This window comes from Coturnix japonica, chromosome 19 (genome assembly GCF_054131305.1).
Source record: "Coturnix japonica strain WE chromosome 19, WE-NBRP24, whole genome shotgun sequence".
NCBI lineage: Eukaryota > Metazoa > Chordata > Aves > Galliformes > Phasianidae > Coturnix > Coturnix japonica.
Window position 1 is genome coordinate 11,039,050 of NC_140681.1, and position 14,434 is coordinate 11,053,483.

Consider the following 14,434-nt stretch of genomic DNA (forward strand, 5'->3'; position numbering starts at 1 on the left):
TCTCATAGAGAATAGGGATAATTTGAGGTTATTGATGCTTTCTGCTCTTCTACATTGCTGCTTTGCTCATCCGAGCCTCATTGGAAGCCACATCCAGACAGGGGCAGGATGGAGCTCAATCCCAACATCACTGGGATCTGGATGGCATTGGTGCTCAGCCAAGGCATTGAGAATGAATAGAAGAGCTCTTGGCGTGTCTTCTCTTTTCCTAGAACAGATCAAGAGCTGAATTCTGCTCTTCCCTGCAGTTCTCTCTTTTCCTTTTGCCAAGCTTTCCAGCAGTGCTGGGAGAGTGGAGCAGAAAAGGGCTGAGAGGGATGCAGCACCTGGTGGAGTTGGAGGGGTCTGCATGGTGAGGGATCCAGGTGCTGCTTCCCTGCATCATCACATCCCTACATCCCTGCATCCTTCCCTTCCCTTCCCTTCCCTTCCCTTCCCTTCCCTTCCCTTCCCTTCCCTTCCCTTCCCTTCCCTTCCCTTCCCTTCCCTTCCCTTCCCTTCCCTTCCCTTCCCTTCCCTTCCCTTCCCTTCCCTTCCCTTCCCTTCCCTTCCCTTCCCTTCCCTTCCCCTCCCCTCCCCTCCCTTCCCTCTGGCACTGCCTTGCTGCTGCCATGGCTCTGGGTGTAGATGTCCCCAGAGAACTGGTGGCAGAAGGATGGTGCCATCCCTGTCCCCATCCCGGCGCATCCCGGGGGCGAGGGCGGCAGCCGGCTGGAGCGGAGCAGCAGCAGCGTCAGTGGACAGCCAGTCCCCAATTCACACCAGCCCGAAACAATGACGATGACAGTGGTAGAATATAAAGAGATGAAAAATGTGTCTGCGATTTTAACGAGCGGGAAACACCCAGCGTGGGGGACACGGGGGGCAGGAGGACGGCGTGCAGAAACCATTGGTGGGAGACGTGGGTCCCATTTGTTCCTTAAGCCTCAATGCAGGGCTGCCCCACTAGCAGCTACCCAGCTCCGATCACACCCGCACACCTTTCAGTGCCCTCCTCCTTCCTTCTCTGCTCTCCCATCCTACTTTGATCATTACTTTTTAACTTCTCTTTCTTTCATTTTCTCCTCACCGCCCTTTAAACCCCGTAAATATTTAATACAAAGGAAACTAAAAAAAAAACAACAAAAAACCAACACAAAACCCAACCCCCAGCGGAACCGTTCTCAAAATAATTTCACAATCCTCACATCTCCCCTCGGCAAATTCAATTTGTAGGAAATAAAGAACAAAACGCGGCCATAAAAGGCTTCTCAACAAATCCTAATGCTTTACATATGTAAGCACAAAACTGCGTGCAGGAGGTGGGCGGAGGTGGGCACAGGGCACCGTGGGGCTGTGTGGGAGGAATGGGGGCTCTTTGCAGCCCTTAGAGTGGATGCAGGGAGCCCATCCCATAAGGGATGCTCTATGTCCTTCTCCCTTGCAGGGATGCTCGGCAGCTGGGGTCTGGGCTGTGAGCTGGGGTCCCTGCAGGTCCCCACTGTATCTCTGCTGTGTCCATTCCCAGCTCACAGCCCTGTTTCCCCTCTGCTACTTCCCCCCCCTTCCTTTAATGTACCTGGCACCTCGGGGAGAATGTTCCCTTTAAGCCTTCCCGTTTTAATAACTTTGATTCTATGTCTTAATTAGTGACCTGGAAAAGACATCCATTGTTATACGCCATATGGAGCCGCTACCTCGGGCTGCAGGGGGAGGAGGATTGGTTCCAGCATGGAGTCCCTGTGACCCCGGTGCAGAGCTGGGGGCACAGTACGGTCAGCCCTTGCTCCGTCTCTTGCTGGGAGTCATGGGCAGAGCGGCTCCATCCCTTTGCTAATGGGGATATTTGGGGTTTTGCACCCAAACTGTCCCCTCCCTGCCGTCCACAGCCCCGCTGTCCCCACACCACGCCATCTCCACCCGGGGGCCATGTGCCGCCGGCTCTCTGCAGCATGGGTTGGCCACACGCTGCTGGCGGGCAGGGTGCTACCCTCTGCGGCTGCTTTGATGCGGGGTTCCCTCTGTGCACAGACGGAGCCGGCCCTACCCGCGGGCCGTGGCTGCATGAAGCAAGGCTGATTGATGGCCTTGTTTTGTTCCTGCAAAGCCTGGCCCAGGCCGTGCTCATCCACAGTCCCCCAGGAGCTGGGGAGGGATGGCGGCGGCTGCCTGGGCTGTGGGGTGTGGGCTGGGGGTGTCGGGGGGTGCTGCCCCCCAGCTGCTGGGGTGGTGCTGGGAGAACTCTGTGCCTCAGTTTCCCCATCAACTGATGGTTGAAACCATCCTGATCCTCTTGAGTACGCAGCACATCCCTGGAGCTAAGGCAGACACAGGGAGCACAGGAGCCCCATTTGGGATAATGCTCATTAGGAGTCCAGCAAGATGACCTCCAAAAAATGGAGCTGAGCTCCAGCTGATGAGTCACGGCCATGCCTGCATGATGCGCTCCTTGCAAGAGAGGTTTGCACCACGGAGCTAACAGGCTTTTCTGGGAAGCACTGGGGCTTTGCACTTCCTAATTATGTTCAAAGGCTGCTGGCAGCACGGCTCAGACGGGGATTATGCCTGCTAGAAGCACAGCACTCGGCCTTGTTCAGAGGCCTGAAAGTGCTAATTGACTTTAGTTCTCACGTCGCTGTTGAGAGCCAGCTCCATGCAGCCCAGTCCCTCCTCCTGCTCCTGCTCTGAACCCGCTGCATGTGGTTTGAATTTCTTCTGCAGAGAAAAACCTCCTTTCTCCTGCCCTGGTGTCATCTTACCCTGGAATTTGGGGGGAAATAGAGAGGAGCTTAAATGCTCACAGAGGAACTGCCTCCCCTCTCTGGGAAACAAAGAAAGAGAGGGGTGGAAGTCATCTCGTGGGCACCCTTCGCTGATGCCCTGTCCCATCCAATGTCCCTTGGCACAGGGATGTTGGCACCTTCAAGTGGCTCTGTCCATGCCAGCAGGCACTGGGTGGATGAGCAGAGCACGCAGAGAAGGATGCTGGCTGTGCAGCACCACTGGCTCAGCCACAGGGATCCCCCCCTTCAGGATGGCAGCAGCCTGCGATGCTGCAGGGAATTGCCCGTGGTTCCTTTCTGCCTTCTCTCTCTGGATCCTAAGCAAAAGGTGGTGTACGTGACACGGCACAGCACCGTGAGCCAGCTACCCTGGCTGCCATTCCCAGCATGGAGGGCTCATGGGCTGCGGACGATTGGGAAATCAGTTTCCTCTTCTCCCCGTTACGACATTGCAGTGGGCGCATCCATCGGGAGCTGTGAGGCAGCAGGAAAGTATGAAGGTCAGGGAGGCTGAGGTTTGTGTGACGGAGGTGAGCCCTGCCCCAGGCACCCCTCCACCTGCCCATGTACCACTGCCCCATGCACCCCACTCCTGGGTGCTCCTCATTCCCAGTGCCACATGCAGGATGGCTGCTGCCACAGATCCAGGCAGACACATCCTATGAATGCTCCCGACATGGTAACTTACCCCATTCCTACTCCTGTCTTCTGTTTTAAAGGCTGCAGGACTTTCTGGAAGCTGATCATCTCCGTTGCTCCAACACCAGCACTGTTGTGACGCGCTTGCCTTGCAGCACTAATGAGCCGGCCCTGCAACCCTCGTCACCTCGTTAAGGATGTGGCTGCCAGTCCCAGCTGTGCTGCCCGCTGCCTCCCACTTTGTTTGCAGGCTGCAGGACTGGTGTGAGGGGAACTACTTGCATTTGGCCAGCGGTTTTCAGCACCAAAGAGCCACAGAGCAAGCCAGATGCTGGGACAGGAACTGAGTGGACCAGGCAGTGGCAGTGGGGCAACACAGTCTCTGCAAATGCAGCTTCAGTTTAATAGCAATGAGGCATGGGCACAGCTGTGGTGGGAACGTGGCCTCTGGGCAGGAAGATGTAGATGGGAAGACCCATCAGCTCTTGCTGGTGCCTGCACGGAGCTGGAAGCACTTTTGATATGAGGAAGGGAAAATAAATGAAGTTGCAGTGCAGATGTCAGGTCTCGTGCAGACCCTGACTGCAGAAGGAGACCCCAGGTTGATGCAAGGCTGGGATCAGCACTGCATTTAACCTCATCCTGGTTAAATCTGTCCAACAAAATGGAGCCAGAAAGTCAGTGCAGGCTCACCCTGCATGGCTCTGTCATACCATCTCATACCACAAAGGTCTTCCATGGAGCTGGGACTCCATTCGCAAGAGGTGCAACGTTTCCACAGCCACCAGGGAGATGATTCACGGGATTCAGTGCTGAGCAGCAGGACGGGCTGCGGTCAGTTGTTCAGCTTCAGTGACTTCTTGAGGGGGAAATGGAAAGAGTGGACAGTGCAAGTTAATTAATAGACGCACGGTGAAGTCAATATGAATCAGAGCATCCCCAAGGAGCTGGAGATGAGATTGGGAAAGCAGCAGATGATGCCTTTCCTTGGCACAGGGCTCCTTTATCCAGACAGTGGCTCATTGCCGTGCAGGTAACAAGGGAAGCGCTCAGTACAGGGGTGCATGTGAGCACAGATGCAGGTTTTTTAGACTTTTACTAACTGGGGCAGTAAATGTTCAGGTCGTAATGCTATAGGTGAGAAAGAGCCTGGGTTTAGCGAGCAGAAGCAGGGCAGGAACCAGCCCATGGACAGCAGCGAGCCCTGCCACATCCAACACGCCGCCTGCAAGGGGAGCAGCGGGGCAGCCCAGCAATACAAACACCTCCTCTCCCCACCTCCCCCCGCCCCCGGCGGCCATTTCAATTCACCACCCCATCCCCGCGGCCTCCTCCGGTCGCTGCGCAGCAGACGGGAGCCCCCTAGTGAGGGCCGGCCCGGCTCAGCCCGGGGACGCGGCTCCGGCCCGGCCTGGCTCGGCGTTAAGGGGAGGGCCCGGCCCGGCCCGGCCTAGTCTGGCCGCGCCTGCTCGGTGCGGAGCGGAGCGGCCATGGCGGGGCTGGAGCTGCTGTATTGCTCGGCTCAAGCCGGCATCTCCTGCCCGCAGGATGCGTTGGTTTGCGGCATCCATTGGGAGCTGATCCAGCACGGCTACCGCTGCCTCGGCGCCGGAGAGCAGGTACGGGGCGGGCAGCACCGCTTCTGGGCCCCGCTAGGCCGCGCCGATCCTCGGCCTTTCCTAGCGACTCACGCCGCCACCGCGCGGCCCAACCCGGCAGCTGCTGCCGGAGGGAAGGACTTGTGGGCCCTGTGGATGGGCCCTATGGATTGTCCCGGTACCGGCCAACGATGCGGCTGCGATGTGTTGTTGGGGTTTGGTGCTTTGGGGAGGCTGTTGTTACAGGGGTACCAGAGCTCAGATAGGGGGTGGGGAGCCTGGGGTGGTGCTGGGGGGTTGTATTGGGCTGCACTGCACTGTTTTGGCAGTAAAGTCTCCCAGACAGCCCCCCAATGCTTGGGAGCTATGGGTGTGATGAGTGATAGAGAGCACCGTCTCCTGCTTGGGGTCTTTGTTGCCTTCAGCTCAGCAAGGTGTGGTTGTGTGCCCTCCTGTTCTAGCTGCTAGCAGGTCTTACTGCCCTGTTTGTCTTCCTGTAGCCAGGTCCTGATGAAAGGAAGTCAGAGCTGCTGCCTGCTGGCTGGGAAACCAATAAGGAGGTGTATACACTGCGCTACAAGTCCACAGATGATGCCCGGGAACTGCTGCTGAAGGCCGTTGTGGTGGATGACAGCATGATCCTCAATGTCATGGTGAGCACCCAAACTGATTGCTGCAGGAATTAGAGTCCTTTCAGATGCAGTGTCTGCTACTGTCCAACATGCGAAGAACAGTAGAGCCAGTTTCTTAAATGTTTTGCTGCTACTTGTTCTGCCTTCCTGCATCATTTGTCCCATAGGGATGGCCCTCTGCCTGGCTGCTAACATCATGCTTCTCCTGTCTTTACTAGGATCGTGCTTCGCAGAAGGTGGCAGACGTGACCTTGGCGGTGGCTGACTACATCAACCCAGAGCACCTGAATGATTTCCACAAGTAATCTCAGTTCTCTGACATCTCCTGCAGGAGAAAAAGTCTCAGCAGCATGGGGAGGGGGACAGATGGGGTCAGAGATAAGGTTAAGAGGAACCTGGAGGACTCTTCTCTCCAGCACAAATTTAGGGTGCCAGCTGGGTACATGTTTTGTGCCAGGGATGCCAAAAGAATGTCTGTCCTCTCACCACCCCTGTCCAGCACCTTTGCACCTGAGTGCCATGGCCTTCCTGTCCCACCACACTGCTTCTCCTCCCTGCAGGGTGTACAAGAACATGGAAGAGTTGAGGACAAGGATTGTTTCAAGTATCATCTCTCCCCTTGGGGTTCCCACAGAGAAGGCCAAGAAGGATTCACAGGCAGAGAAGAAGGATCCTGTCTCACCCCAGGATTTTAACCCCCTCAGGATCCCTCCCCGGCACCCTGCAGGCGTGAGAGCACCATCCTGGTGAGTGAGCAGCGGGTTTCCACTGAAGGTCCTGGCACAAACTTTACCTCTGTATTGGTTGAGGGACCATCGGGGTTTGGGGGCTGGTGGAGCAGGGACAGCAGGGGAAAAGGCAGCGCTGTGGTATATGGCAGACAGGTTCTCCCCTCTGTTCCCCTGCAAGCCTTTGGCTGGAAGTCAGAGACACCGTGGTGGCTGTCTGCTTGAGCTTAGGGTGCAAGATACTCCTTCTAAAAGTGCAAGGACTGTCATTGTGTTGCTGGCTGGAGGCTGCACGAAGTCAGCCCTTCACTGAAAGTCTTATTCACTGTGTGCTGTTTCAGGCCTTCTCCTTTGAATCCCTTTGCTGTTGGTGGGCAGGACCTGGACCCTTTGGGGTGAGTATGGCTGGGGGAGGTGGTGCTTTGCATGTCCTGGGAGTGTCACCCAGCTCTGCCCTTTACTGAGGGACCTTCCCTGAAACAGCTGCAGTCGGTCTGGCTCAGGCATTGAGCAAAGTGTGTCTGAGTGCGGGTGGCAGCGGAACAGTTCCTCATTACAAATTGCAAAGGAGCAATTGACAGTTGCTAAACCTCAGTATGGTTCTAATATTGTAATAAGATCCCGTCGCTTGCTTAGATGATAGGTTGCAATCTGCGTCTGTTTAATAATCAGCCTGTATTCATTTAACATGAGCTAATTCCTTCAGTAAATCAAAGCTGAATACATCGTTAAGTGAATGTAAGTCTCTAATTTAAAATGGTACCAGCTGCTGCATTTACAGCCCAGCAGGCTTAAAGTTGAGTCCACAGATGCCCGAGTCCTGATTGTGAGCCTCCTGGCTTTTTGGGGCACTCAAGAGCAGGGAAGCTGGAGAAAGCCTGAGTGGAAGCCGGGCTGTTTGGAGGATTGATCTTCCCAGATGCATCTTTGGGTCTTTGGTTTGGTTGGGCAAGAAGAACCTGTCATCTGCCATTCCAGATAAAAGCACATCTTCAGACAAAAAACAGTCCTTGGAGTTGTTGCAAAGCGCCTTGCGGCCCAAGGGAGTCCTCCTTAGAACAGCTCTCCAGTGGGGATCACATTTTTTCCCTCTTGCAAGACTTGATTCTCTGTGGGTTTGGCTAGAAAAGGGCCGGCTAGAAACATCCTGCCCTACTGGAAGGAGAAGCTGGGGGTGACTGGAAGGAAACCTGATAGCATGAGGAAAAGGGGTTCAGTTGTGGGGGGACGACCCTGTTTTTCCCACTGCCTCCAGCTCTTCATTGACAGTTTCTCTGTAAGTGACAAAGGAATTATTGTAAGTGGAAGCAGATTTGTGTGCTGACACCTGTCAGCGCTGGGGCCAGAGACCCAGACTCCCAGGCTTATGCTCCTGGGGCCTGGCTGTCCTGGGGCGCTCTGGGCAGCCAGCCTGGCGTAATGGAACTCATTAGCGCTGTTGTTAATGACTTGTATGATGGCAGTGCTATCCAGAGACTCCAGCCGAGTTTGCATAAAGCCGACGATGAGGAATGGCACTCACAGCATGGGGCAGCTCTGAGGAGCCGCCGTGGTCAGCAAATGACTTCCAGGCAGTGCTTTGGAAAGGTTCGCAGGGTCTGCAGGCTCTTGCAACACTGTGCTCCCCTAGGGGAGCAGGGATGGGACTACAAGTGGCAGTGAGGGCCGGCAGCTCCGATGCATGGTCAGCAGCCCACTGGGGACTTAGCAGCCATGGCTTGTGTTCTGCATGGGCTCATTGCAGGAACTTGAGGGAAGAGGGAAGCTGCTGCTGTTGCTTCCTTCTGCGTGTCTCCAGCTAGAATGAAAGTTTGCCAGTATGGTGGTGCCTTGGATCTGGATATTTGCTCGTGCCCTGGGTTAGGTGTGTGTGCTGCAGCCATAGGGCTCCCATCTCAGTGTAGTGTTAAGCTACAGTTAACACCCTGCGCTGAGCATGTGTTGTGGTGCAGCGTTGGGAAGGGTGCAGGAGGAGTACATTGCTCTTCTGTGCCAATCTCATCTCATTTGCTGCCTTTCCTCTTCCCAGAGGTCGGAGTGGTGGGATGATCGTTGATCCTCTCCGGTCTGGGTTCCCGCAGCCTGGCATTGACCCATCAGCAGGTCTCCCCGGCCGCCTTCCCCCAGGAGCAGTTCCACCTGGAGCCAGATTCGACCCCTTTGGCCCCTTAGGGGCTGGTAGGGCCGGGTAGGTGTATGGCTATGCCTGAGCTGCCACTGCAGCCAAGTACCACAGCATGCTCCCAGTCTGCCCCTGCTCTGCTGCTCCTTCCAGGGTTGTGCTCTTGCTCCTGGTTTGACTTTGTTCTAAATTCCTTTCTAGGCCAGATCCCGACCACCTCCCACCTCCAGGCTATGATGACATGTTCATGTGAGGAGTCACTGAGTGGTTTCTCAGCTAGCTGCAGCCGGAGCAGTCTCCTGGAGCGAGGAGCACTTTCCCCTCTTCATTCCCGTCTTTGGTGGACTTTGATCTTTTCAGCAGCGATTTTCTCTCCCTGCTCAGGGCCATGCTCCTGTGCTTCAGACTGGCTATAAAGGTTTCCATATGCACAGAACAAAAGAGGAGGCAGTAGGTCCATTTCTTTCTCTACTCCTCCAAGAGTAGCCAGCCATGGGTACACAGCAGACACGGGCCTGCGCTGAGCCAGGGCAGTGTTGGGAGCAGTGTGGCGTGCTGAGAGCAGCCCTGGGCTTTGAGGTTTCCTCCTCTTCTTCTCCAGGGTGGCATAGCTTTTGCTGCTGGGATTACGCATGCAGTCAGTGGTAAGGAGGGAGCTGGCTTCTTGCCACTCCCATGCTGGGGAGCTGCAATAGTCTCACTGAAAGCTTCAGCTGGAGAAGGCTTCCAGTGCAGAGATGGTTTCTCTCTTGCTCTTTATCCCAACAGAGTGCTGATCAGCACAGAGGGCTTAAAGCCCATCTCATAGGGTCTGTGTGGGCAGACCCCCAATAGTGGCTCAGGTGGGCTTCTGCATGGATATGCACACTGGATGTGAAGGGCTCCAACAGCAAAGCCTTTGATGTGCATGAAAAGAGACGTACAGTGAATTCCTGGCATTACTTGGCCCCCTGTAGTCCTTCATTCCTGGGGATGTGTGCCAAACCCACAGGCGGTGTGGAGGGCTGCCTATCGGGCACTGTGTTGGGTTGGGGTGGAACAGAGGGGGCTTGGGCGCCTACCTGAACTCTGGGTCCAGCACAGTCTCTCTGTGCCTGGTGGAGCTGAAGGATTTAGAGCTTTGCTTTGCAGCAGGTTTATAGGAACATGTTTTGCTGCTGTCAGTCCTGTGGCATGAGACTTTTGTGGCTCTGCCCAGCTGGACTCTGTGCTGCCACCAGCAAACAGCTTGTGGAGGAAGAACAAGACCTGCATGGGACATAGGATTCTCAGCTCTTTCTGGGACCCCCTCCCTTTCCTGCAGCTCCCCATGAGAGATAATTCTGGGGCTGGAACCCACTGAGGGGTTGAATATTTTCTAATCGTGGTTTGATTTCTTGGAAGGATGTTCATGAGTTTGAAATAAACATCTGACAACAGTGTTGTGTTGGCAGTTGTTGGGGGTGATTCCCCCTGCCCCACTTGGCCACCTCATCTCCCCCACACAAGAAGAGGAGCCCCAAAGCTGCACTTAGGAGCTCCGTTCTGTCTGTGCTTGCCCTACCTGGGGTGGTGGGTTTGAGCTGGAAGCCAGCTTTGTTCTTTCCCTTCAGCAGCATTGCTTTTCTGAGATGATGAGACTCTTATTAAGAAAATTAAGCAGAGAACGGCCCAGCCCTTGTTTGGTGGTAATTGGCTCTCCAGGGCACTGAACACCGCTGTTACACTGCGTGCAGCTGCATAGGCATAAATAAAAAGGGGAAGTGCCCCCCTCTCTCCCTTTTCCCTTAAGGCTTTTCCTTTTAACCCCCTTTCGCCTACAAACACAGCTGATAACAGCTGAGTTGCAGTGTATGCAACCCCAGACTGTGTGCATGTGGGGGCTGGCCATAGAGATTTGGCAGTGGGTGAACTGGAGCAGGGTGAGGCTCCTGTTGTGTCCCCACTGTTCTCCCAGCTCTTGGGCAGCCCCGACCTTGCTGTGTGTGGTTGGGATGTGCAGTGCTGTGGGGAGAGGAAGTGGTTCTGCCTTATCACAGAGGCTCTCTGCGGGAGACAGCTGCTTTCTGCTGCCTGCATTAATCATGTGCTGCAACCTTTCAGGAGGGAGAAACACAGCCTGCTTTGATGGGGCTAATTAAAACGATCCAGCGCCAGGAGAGGATGTGTCGGGTTCTGATAAACAATCTTTTGTCTGCAGCTCTTAACCCCAGTGGGTTCGCAGTGCCTTGCAGCTTTGGGGAGCAGGTGGGAGAGGAGGGGGTTGGAAAGAGGATGAGTACACCCGGAGCTGGGGTAGTTGGAGGCTTGTGGCTGAGCCTTGGGGCTGCTGTGGTCTCTGCTGCCTGTGCTCCACAGAGCAGAGGTGTGGGGAGATGTGGACCCTGCACCAAGCATGGCCATCAACACCAGCACTAATGTGAGTGACTGAAGCTGTTAGCATGTAAGGGAGCACAGTGAGTGGTGCATCTTGAGCTGATTTCATGGGGGTTTGTAAAGAGTGGTTGGGGCTGGAGTGTGCGATCCTGGCACAGGCACGGCCCTCACTCCTCCCGCAGTGCCAAGGAGGTGCTTCCACATCACAGTTAGAGAAAGGCACTGGATTATTATTGGCAATGGCTCGACGTCCCTGGAGAGTCCTTCAGGCCATCTGCCAGCCTGCCCAGCCAACAGCACCTGCCTCTCGTGCTCCCAATGGCAGAGCCCTCGTTCTGCTAATTACCCTGCAGATGATGCTCTGAGCCAGGATCCTGCATGCCCCATAGACGGTGCGAGGGAAGAACCGGTGGATATTGCACAGATGGGGAAACAAAGCAGCCTCTGTTGTAGAGGAGTGAGGGAGATGTATGGGGCTGTTCCCTCCTGCACAGAGACACTCCAGGACCCTGACGATGGGTGCTCAAGAGCTCTGTGCTGAGCCAGCTTCTCCATTGGAAGCTGGAGGTGTGCAGAAATGCCGTGCAGCAGCAAGGTGCTCCCCAATGGGATGGGTTTCACTGTGCCTCCAGTGGCACGAGGACTTTACTAGGGGCATCCCAAAGCTGCCCCAACCCACCCATTAACAGCTGCACAGCCCCAGGGTGTGACAGTGGGGCCGAGGCCTCATCCTGCCCACACTGCCCTGCTCCAGCCCACCTCACTGGGGCAGATTTGTCTCACCACCTGGGAATATTTTGGGTTGCTTCCTAAAGAAATCATCACTTTGGTTCAGTATTTCCATCCTGCTGCACTGCTCACCTCTGGTCCCGCTGCTGCCCCTGTGCAAAATCATTCTCCAGTCCTACAGGTCTCAGTGGGGAACCTCTTTAATGTCATTCCTTCCTCAACGCACTTCATTCACCTTAAATATTTATATTTCAATCCGGAGGGTTTTCCCCCAGACCTCCAGGCCCTCCTTAAGGAACAGCACAGCAATGTGCTGGCACAGCAAAGACAGCCTCGTTCCATTAACACCCCTCCGACAGCCCCACGTTCTTAACACAAAGGAGAATGTCTTTTGCCCATATAATGCAGGTGTTCAGCAGATGCAGCCTGCGTGAGGCCAGCTGAGGATTCCAGGACCCAATACTAAACACAGAGCAGGGGTGGGTGACATAGGGATGTGCAGAGGGACGTGTGGTCCTTCACAGCACTGAGAGGAATGGACACTGTTGTGCAGGATGGGGATGGTGGCTCATGGTGGGCTGCAGAATGTCCCCAGCCGTGGGAGGGGTGGGAACACCAAAGGATTCTATGGGAGCCTTAGAACAAGATCTGACCCCAGCAATTGTACCCACCACTGTGGGGCTGTTTTTTCCTAAGGGACAATCCCTTGCCTTTCTCAGCATCCTGCCCAGGCTGTTTTTTTCTCTCCACAGAACCTTGTGCTTTAACGATAACTTCATGTTTAATTCCCGAGATGCAGTGTTACCTTCGAGCTGCAGACAATGGCTCTTGTGAGCAGCACAAAGGCACCCCAGTGGGGCAGAGCTGCTTATCTAAAACAGGTGAAGAAGGACCACAGGGCGAGTTATCCTCTCTCCTCCAGACAGAGCACCCTGGTTTCTGTGGCCGCTGTGGGGCCGCTGGTGGGACGCTGGGCACGGGGGGAAGGGTCCCAGCCTTCATCCTGCTCTCGTGGGATTTGAAGGCTGCAGGTCCGGAGGAGGTGGCCCCGTGGATGGCGGTCACGTTGAGGTCCCCTTCTCTTCTGCCCAGAGCGGTGCAAACGCCAGCTCTACGCCACAGAGTTTTACAAGAAACTATTGCTACGAAAGGTTGCTGATGGCAGAAAATCAGATGCTACATCCCAAAAAGGAGCTCGGCCTCGACTCCAGCCCGGCTCAGGGCATGGGCGTCTCACAGTGCCGTCACCCCGCTGCTGGTGGAAGGCGGTCCCGGTGCTGCGGGACAGGACCCCGTCCCGGGAGGGGCAAGGAAGGTGTCCGATGGCGAAGCCTCCCCGATGGCATCGATGTTGCGGTGCGGCGAGGGGGGGTGCCGGTGTGCGGGGCTACGATCCGGACCCCTCGGGGTGCTGCTGGGGCGGGGGGCTCAGCTGGCTCTCCAGCAGCGCCTGAGCCCCCTCAGCCGACACCCGCCGCAGCCGCAGCCGCACGGAGCCGTAGGTGCTCCCGGCCCGGCGGGCGGCACGGGCCCGGCGGCGGGCGGCGGCGGCGGCCAGCAGGAGAGCGGCGAGCAGCAGCCCCCCCAGGGCCAGCAGAGCCAGCCCGGCCACCGTGCAGCGGTCGAGTCGGGCTCGGAGCCGCGCCGCCCTCTCTTCCAGCCGCTCCATCTGCCGTGCCGGTACGGTCGGGTCGGGACGCGCCGCCCGCGGCACAGCCCCCGCCAGCACCACCAGCGCTGCCCCGCTCAGCGCGCAGCCCAGCGCCAGCGCCAGCCCCGGGCCCGGAGCCGGACCGAGCCCCCCCGGGCCGCCCCCGTCCGCCGCCGCCGCCGCTTCTCCCGGGCTCCGCAGCTCCGCCGCCCGCGGGGACGCCATGGAGCCGCCGCCCTGCGAGGAGAGAGGTGAGCGGAGGGGCGGGCTGCATCCCCCGTACCGCCTGCCCCGGCCGGGATGAGCCCCCACCCTTCACCCCCAAACCCGGCCTCCGGAGCGAGCCGATCCCGCCCGAGCCCCCGAGCCCCCAAGGACCCGCGTCCCCGAACCGGGCTGATCCCTCCCTCGCCCCATCGGCCCGAACCTCCCCAGCCCCCGGGACCCACCTCCCGAACCGGGCTTCATCCCACCGCCTTGTCCCCTCCTCCCTCCCCATCCCGGGAGCCCGTGACACCCCCGGGCCGTCTATCCCCTATTCGGGCTGTGCACCCCGCTCCACGTCCCGGACCTGCCGTCCCCTCCGCTCCCCCGGTTCCCTCCCCGCACCGAGCCGCCTCTCCCCCAGCTCCCCGCACCGAGCTGCGCTCCCTCTTCCTCGGTCCCAGCCGCCTCCCCGGTCCCGCCCCGCCGCTGCCCGCACCGAGCTGCCCCCCCCGGCCTCCTACCCCCGCCGGGTCCCCGGTGCCGGTGCAGCAACGGCGGAGGGAGGGGATGGCGGTGGGACCCCGCGGTGCAACCGGCGTTGCACGCACACACGTGCAAACGTAGCGGCGGCTGCCCCAGGGGTACACACGTGCACACACGTGTGCACACACACACACACACGCACGGTTGCACACCGGCACCGCCCGTGCAATGCATCACCTGCAGCGGAGGGATCGTGGGGTGGGGGGTTTGCAGAAGGAGGGGGTGAAGCAGCACTGCAACACGGATTGTGCCCTATAGGGTGCCGGCCATGCAGCCCCCAGCCCCAATGGGGCCACAGAACAGCACCAGGCTGCAGCCTCCCAGCACACGGAGCTGTTATTTATTCCCTTTTCCCACCGCCACCGTCTGCACATGACCTGAAACTGGACCCAGGCCCGAGCCCCAGCAGTGACCTGCTGGCAGGAGCGAGCCTTGAGCCTTGTCATTAATGAGCCGTGTGCTATTCCT

General features: G+C 57.4%; 2 protein-coding genes across 4 annotated transcripts; one reads left to right on the forward strand and one right to left on the reverse strand.

The window, feature by feature from the left end:
* The first annotated feature begins 4,875 nt into the window (after positions 1 to 4,875).
* PSMF1 (proteasome inhibitor subunit 1) lies at positions 4,876 to 9,899 on the forward strand. Of its 2 annotated transcripts, XM_015881986.3 has the most exons (7): positions 4,876 to 5,020; positions 5,500 to 5,652; positions 5,850 to 5,932; positions 6,192 to 6,377; positions 6,701 to 6,754; positions 8,389 to 8,547; positions 8,683 to 9,899. In XM_015881986.3, exons 1-7 carry the CDS (start codon positions 4,892 to 4,894, stop codon positions 8,732 to 8,734), a joined length of 816 nt encoding a protein of 271 aa, XP_015737472.1. In that variant the 5' UTR covers positions 4,876 to 4,891; the 3' UTR covers positions 8,735 to 9,899. The 2 variants fall into 2 exon arrangements, with proteins under 2 accessions (XP_015737472.1, XP_085376637.1); XM_085520511.1 differs by lacking the exons at positions 8,389 to 8,547; positions 8,683 to 9,899 and adding an exon at positions 7,141 to 7,363.
* Positions 9,900 to 11,747: 1,848 nt separating this feature from the next.
* Positions 11,748 to 14,068, reverse strand: TMEM74B (transmembrane protein 74B). 2 transcript variants are annotated; one of them, XM_085520514.1, is made up of 2 exons: positions 13,945 to 14,068; positions 11,748 to 13,453 (listed from the first exon to the last, which is right to left on the reverse strand). In XM_085520514.1, the coding sequence occupies exon 2, from the start codon at positions 13,439 to 13,441 to the stop codon at positions 12,953 to 12,955; it is 489 nt and encodes a 162-aa protein (XP_085376640.1). In that variant the 5' UTR covers positions 13,442 to 13,453; positions 13,945 to 14,068; the 3' UTR covers positions 11,748 to 12,952. The 2 variants fall into 2 exon arrangements, with proteins under 2 accessions (XP_085376640.1, XP_085376639.1); XM_085520513.1 differs by lacking the exon at positions 13,945 to 14,068 and adding an exon at positions 13,855 to 13,905.
* Positions 14,069 to 14,434: the final 366 nt, after the last annotated feature.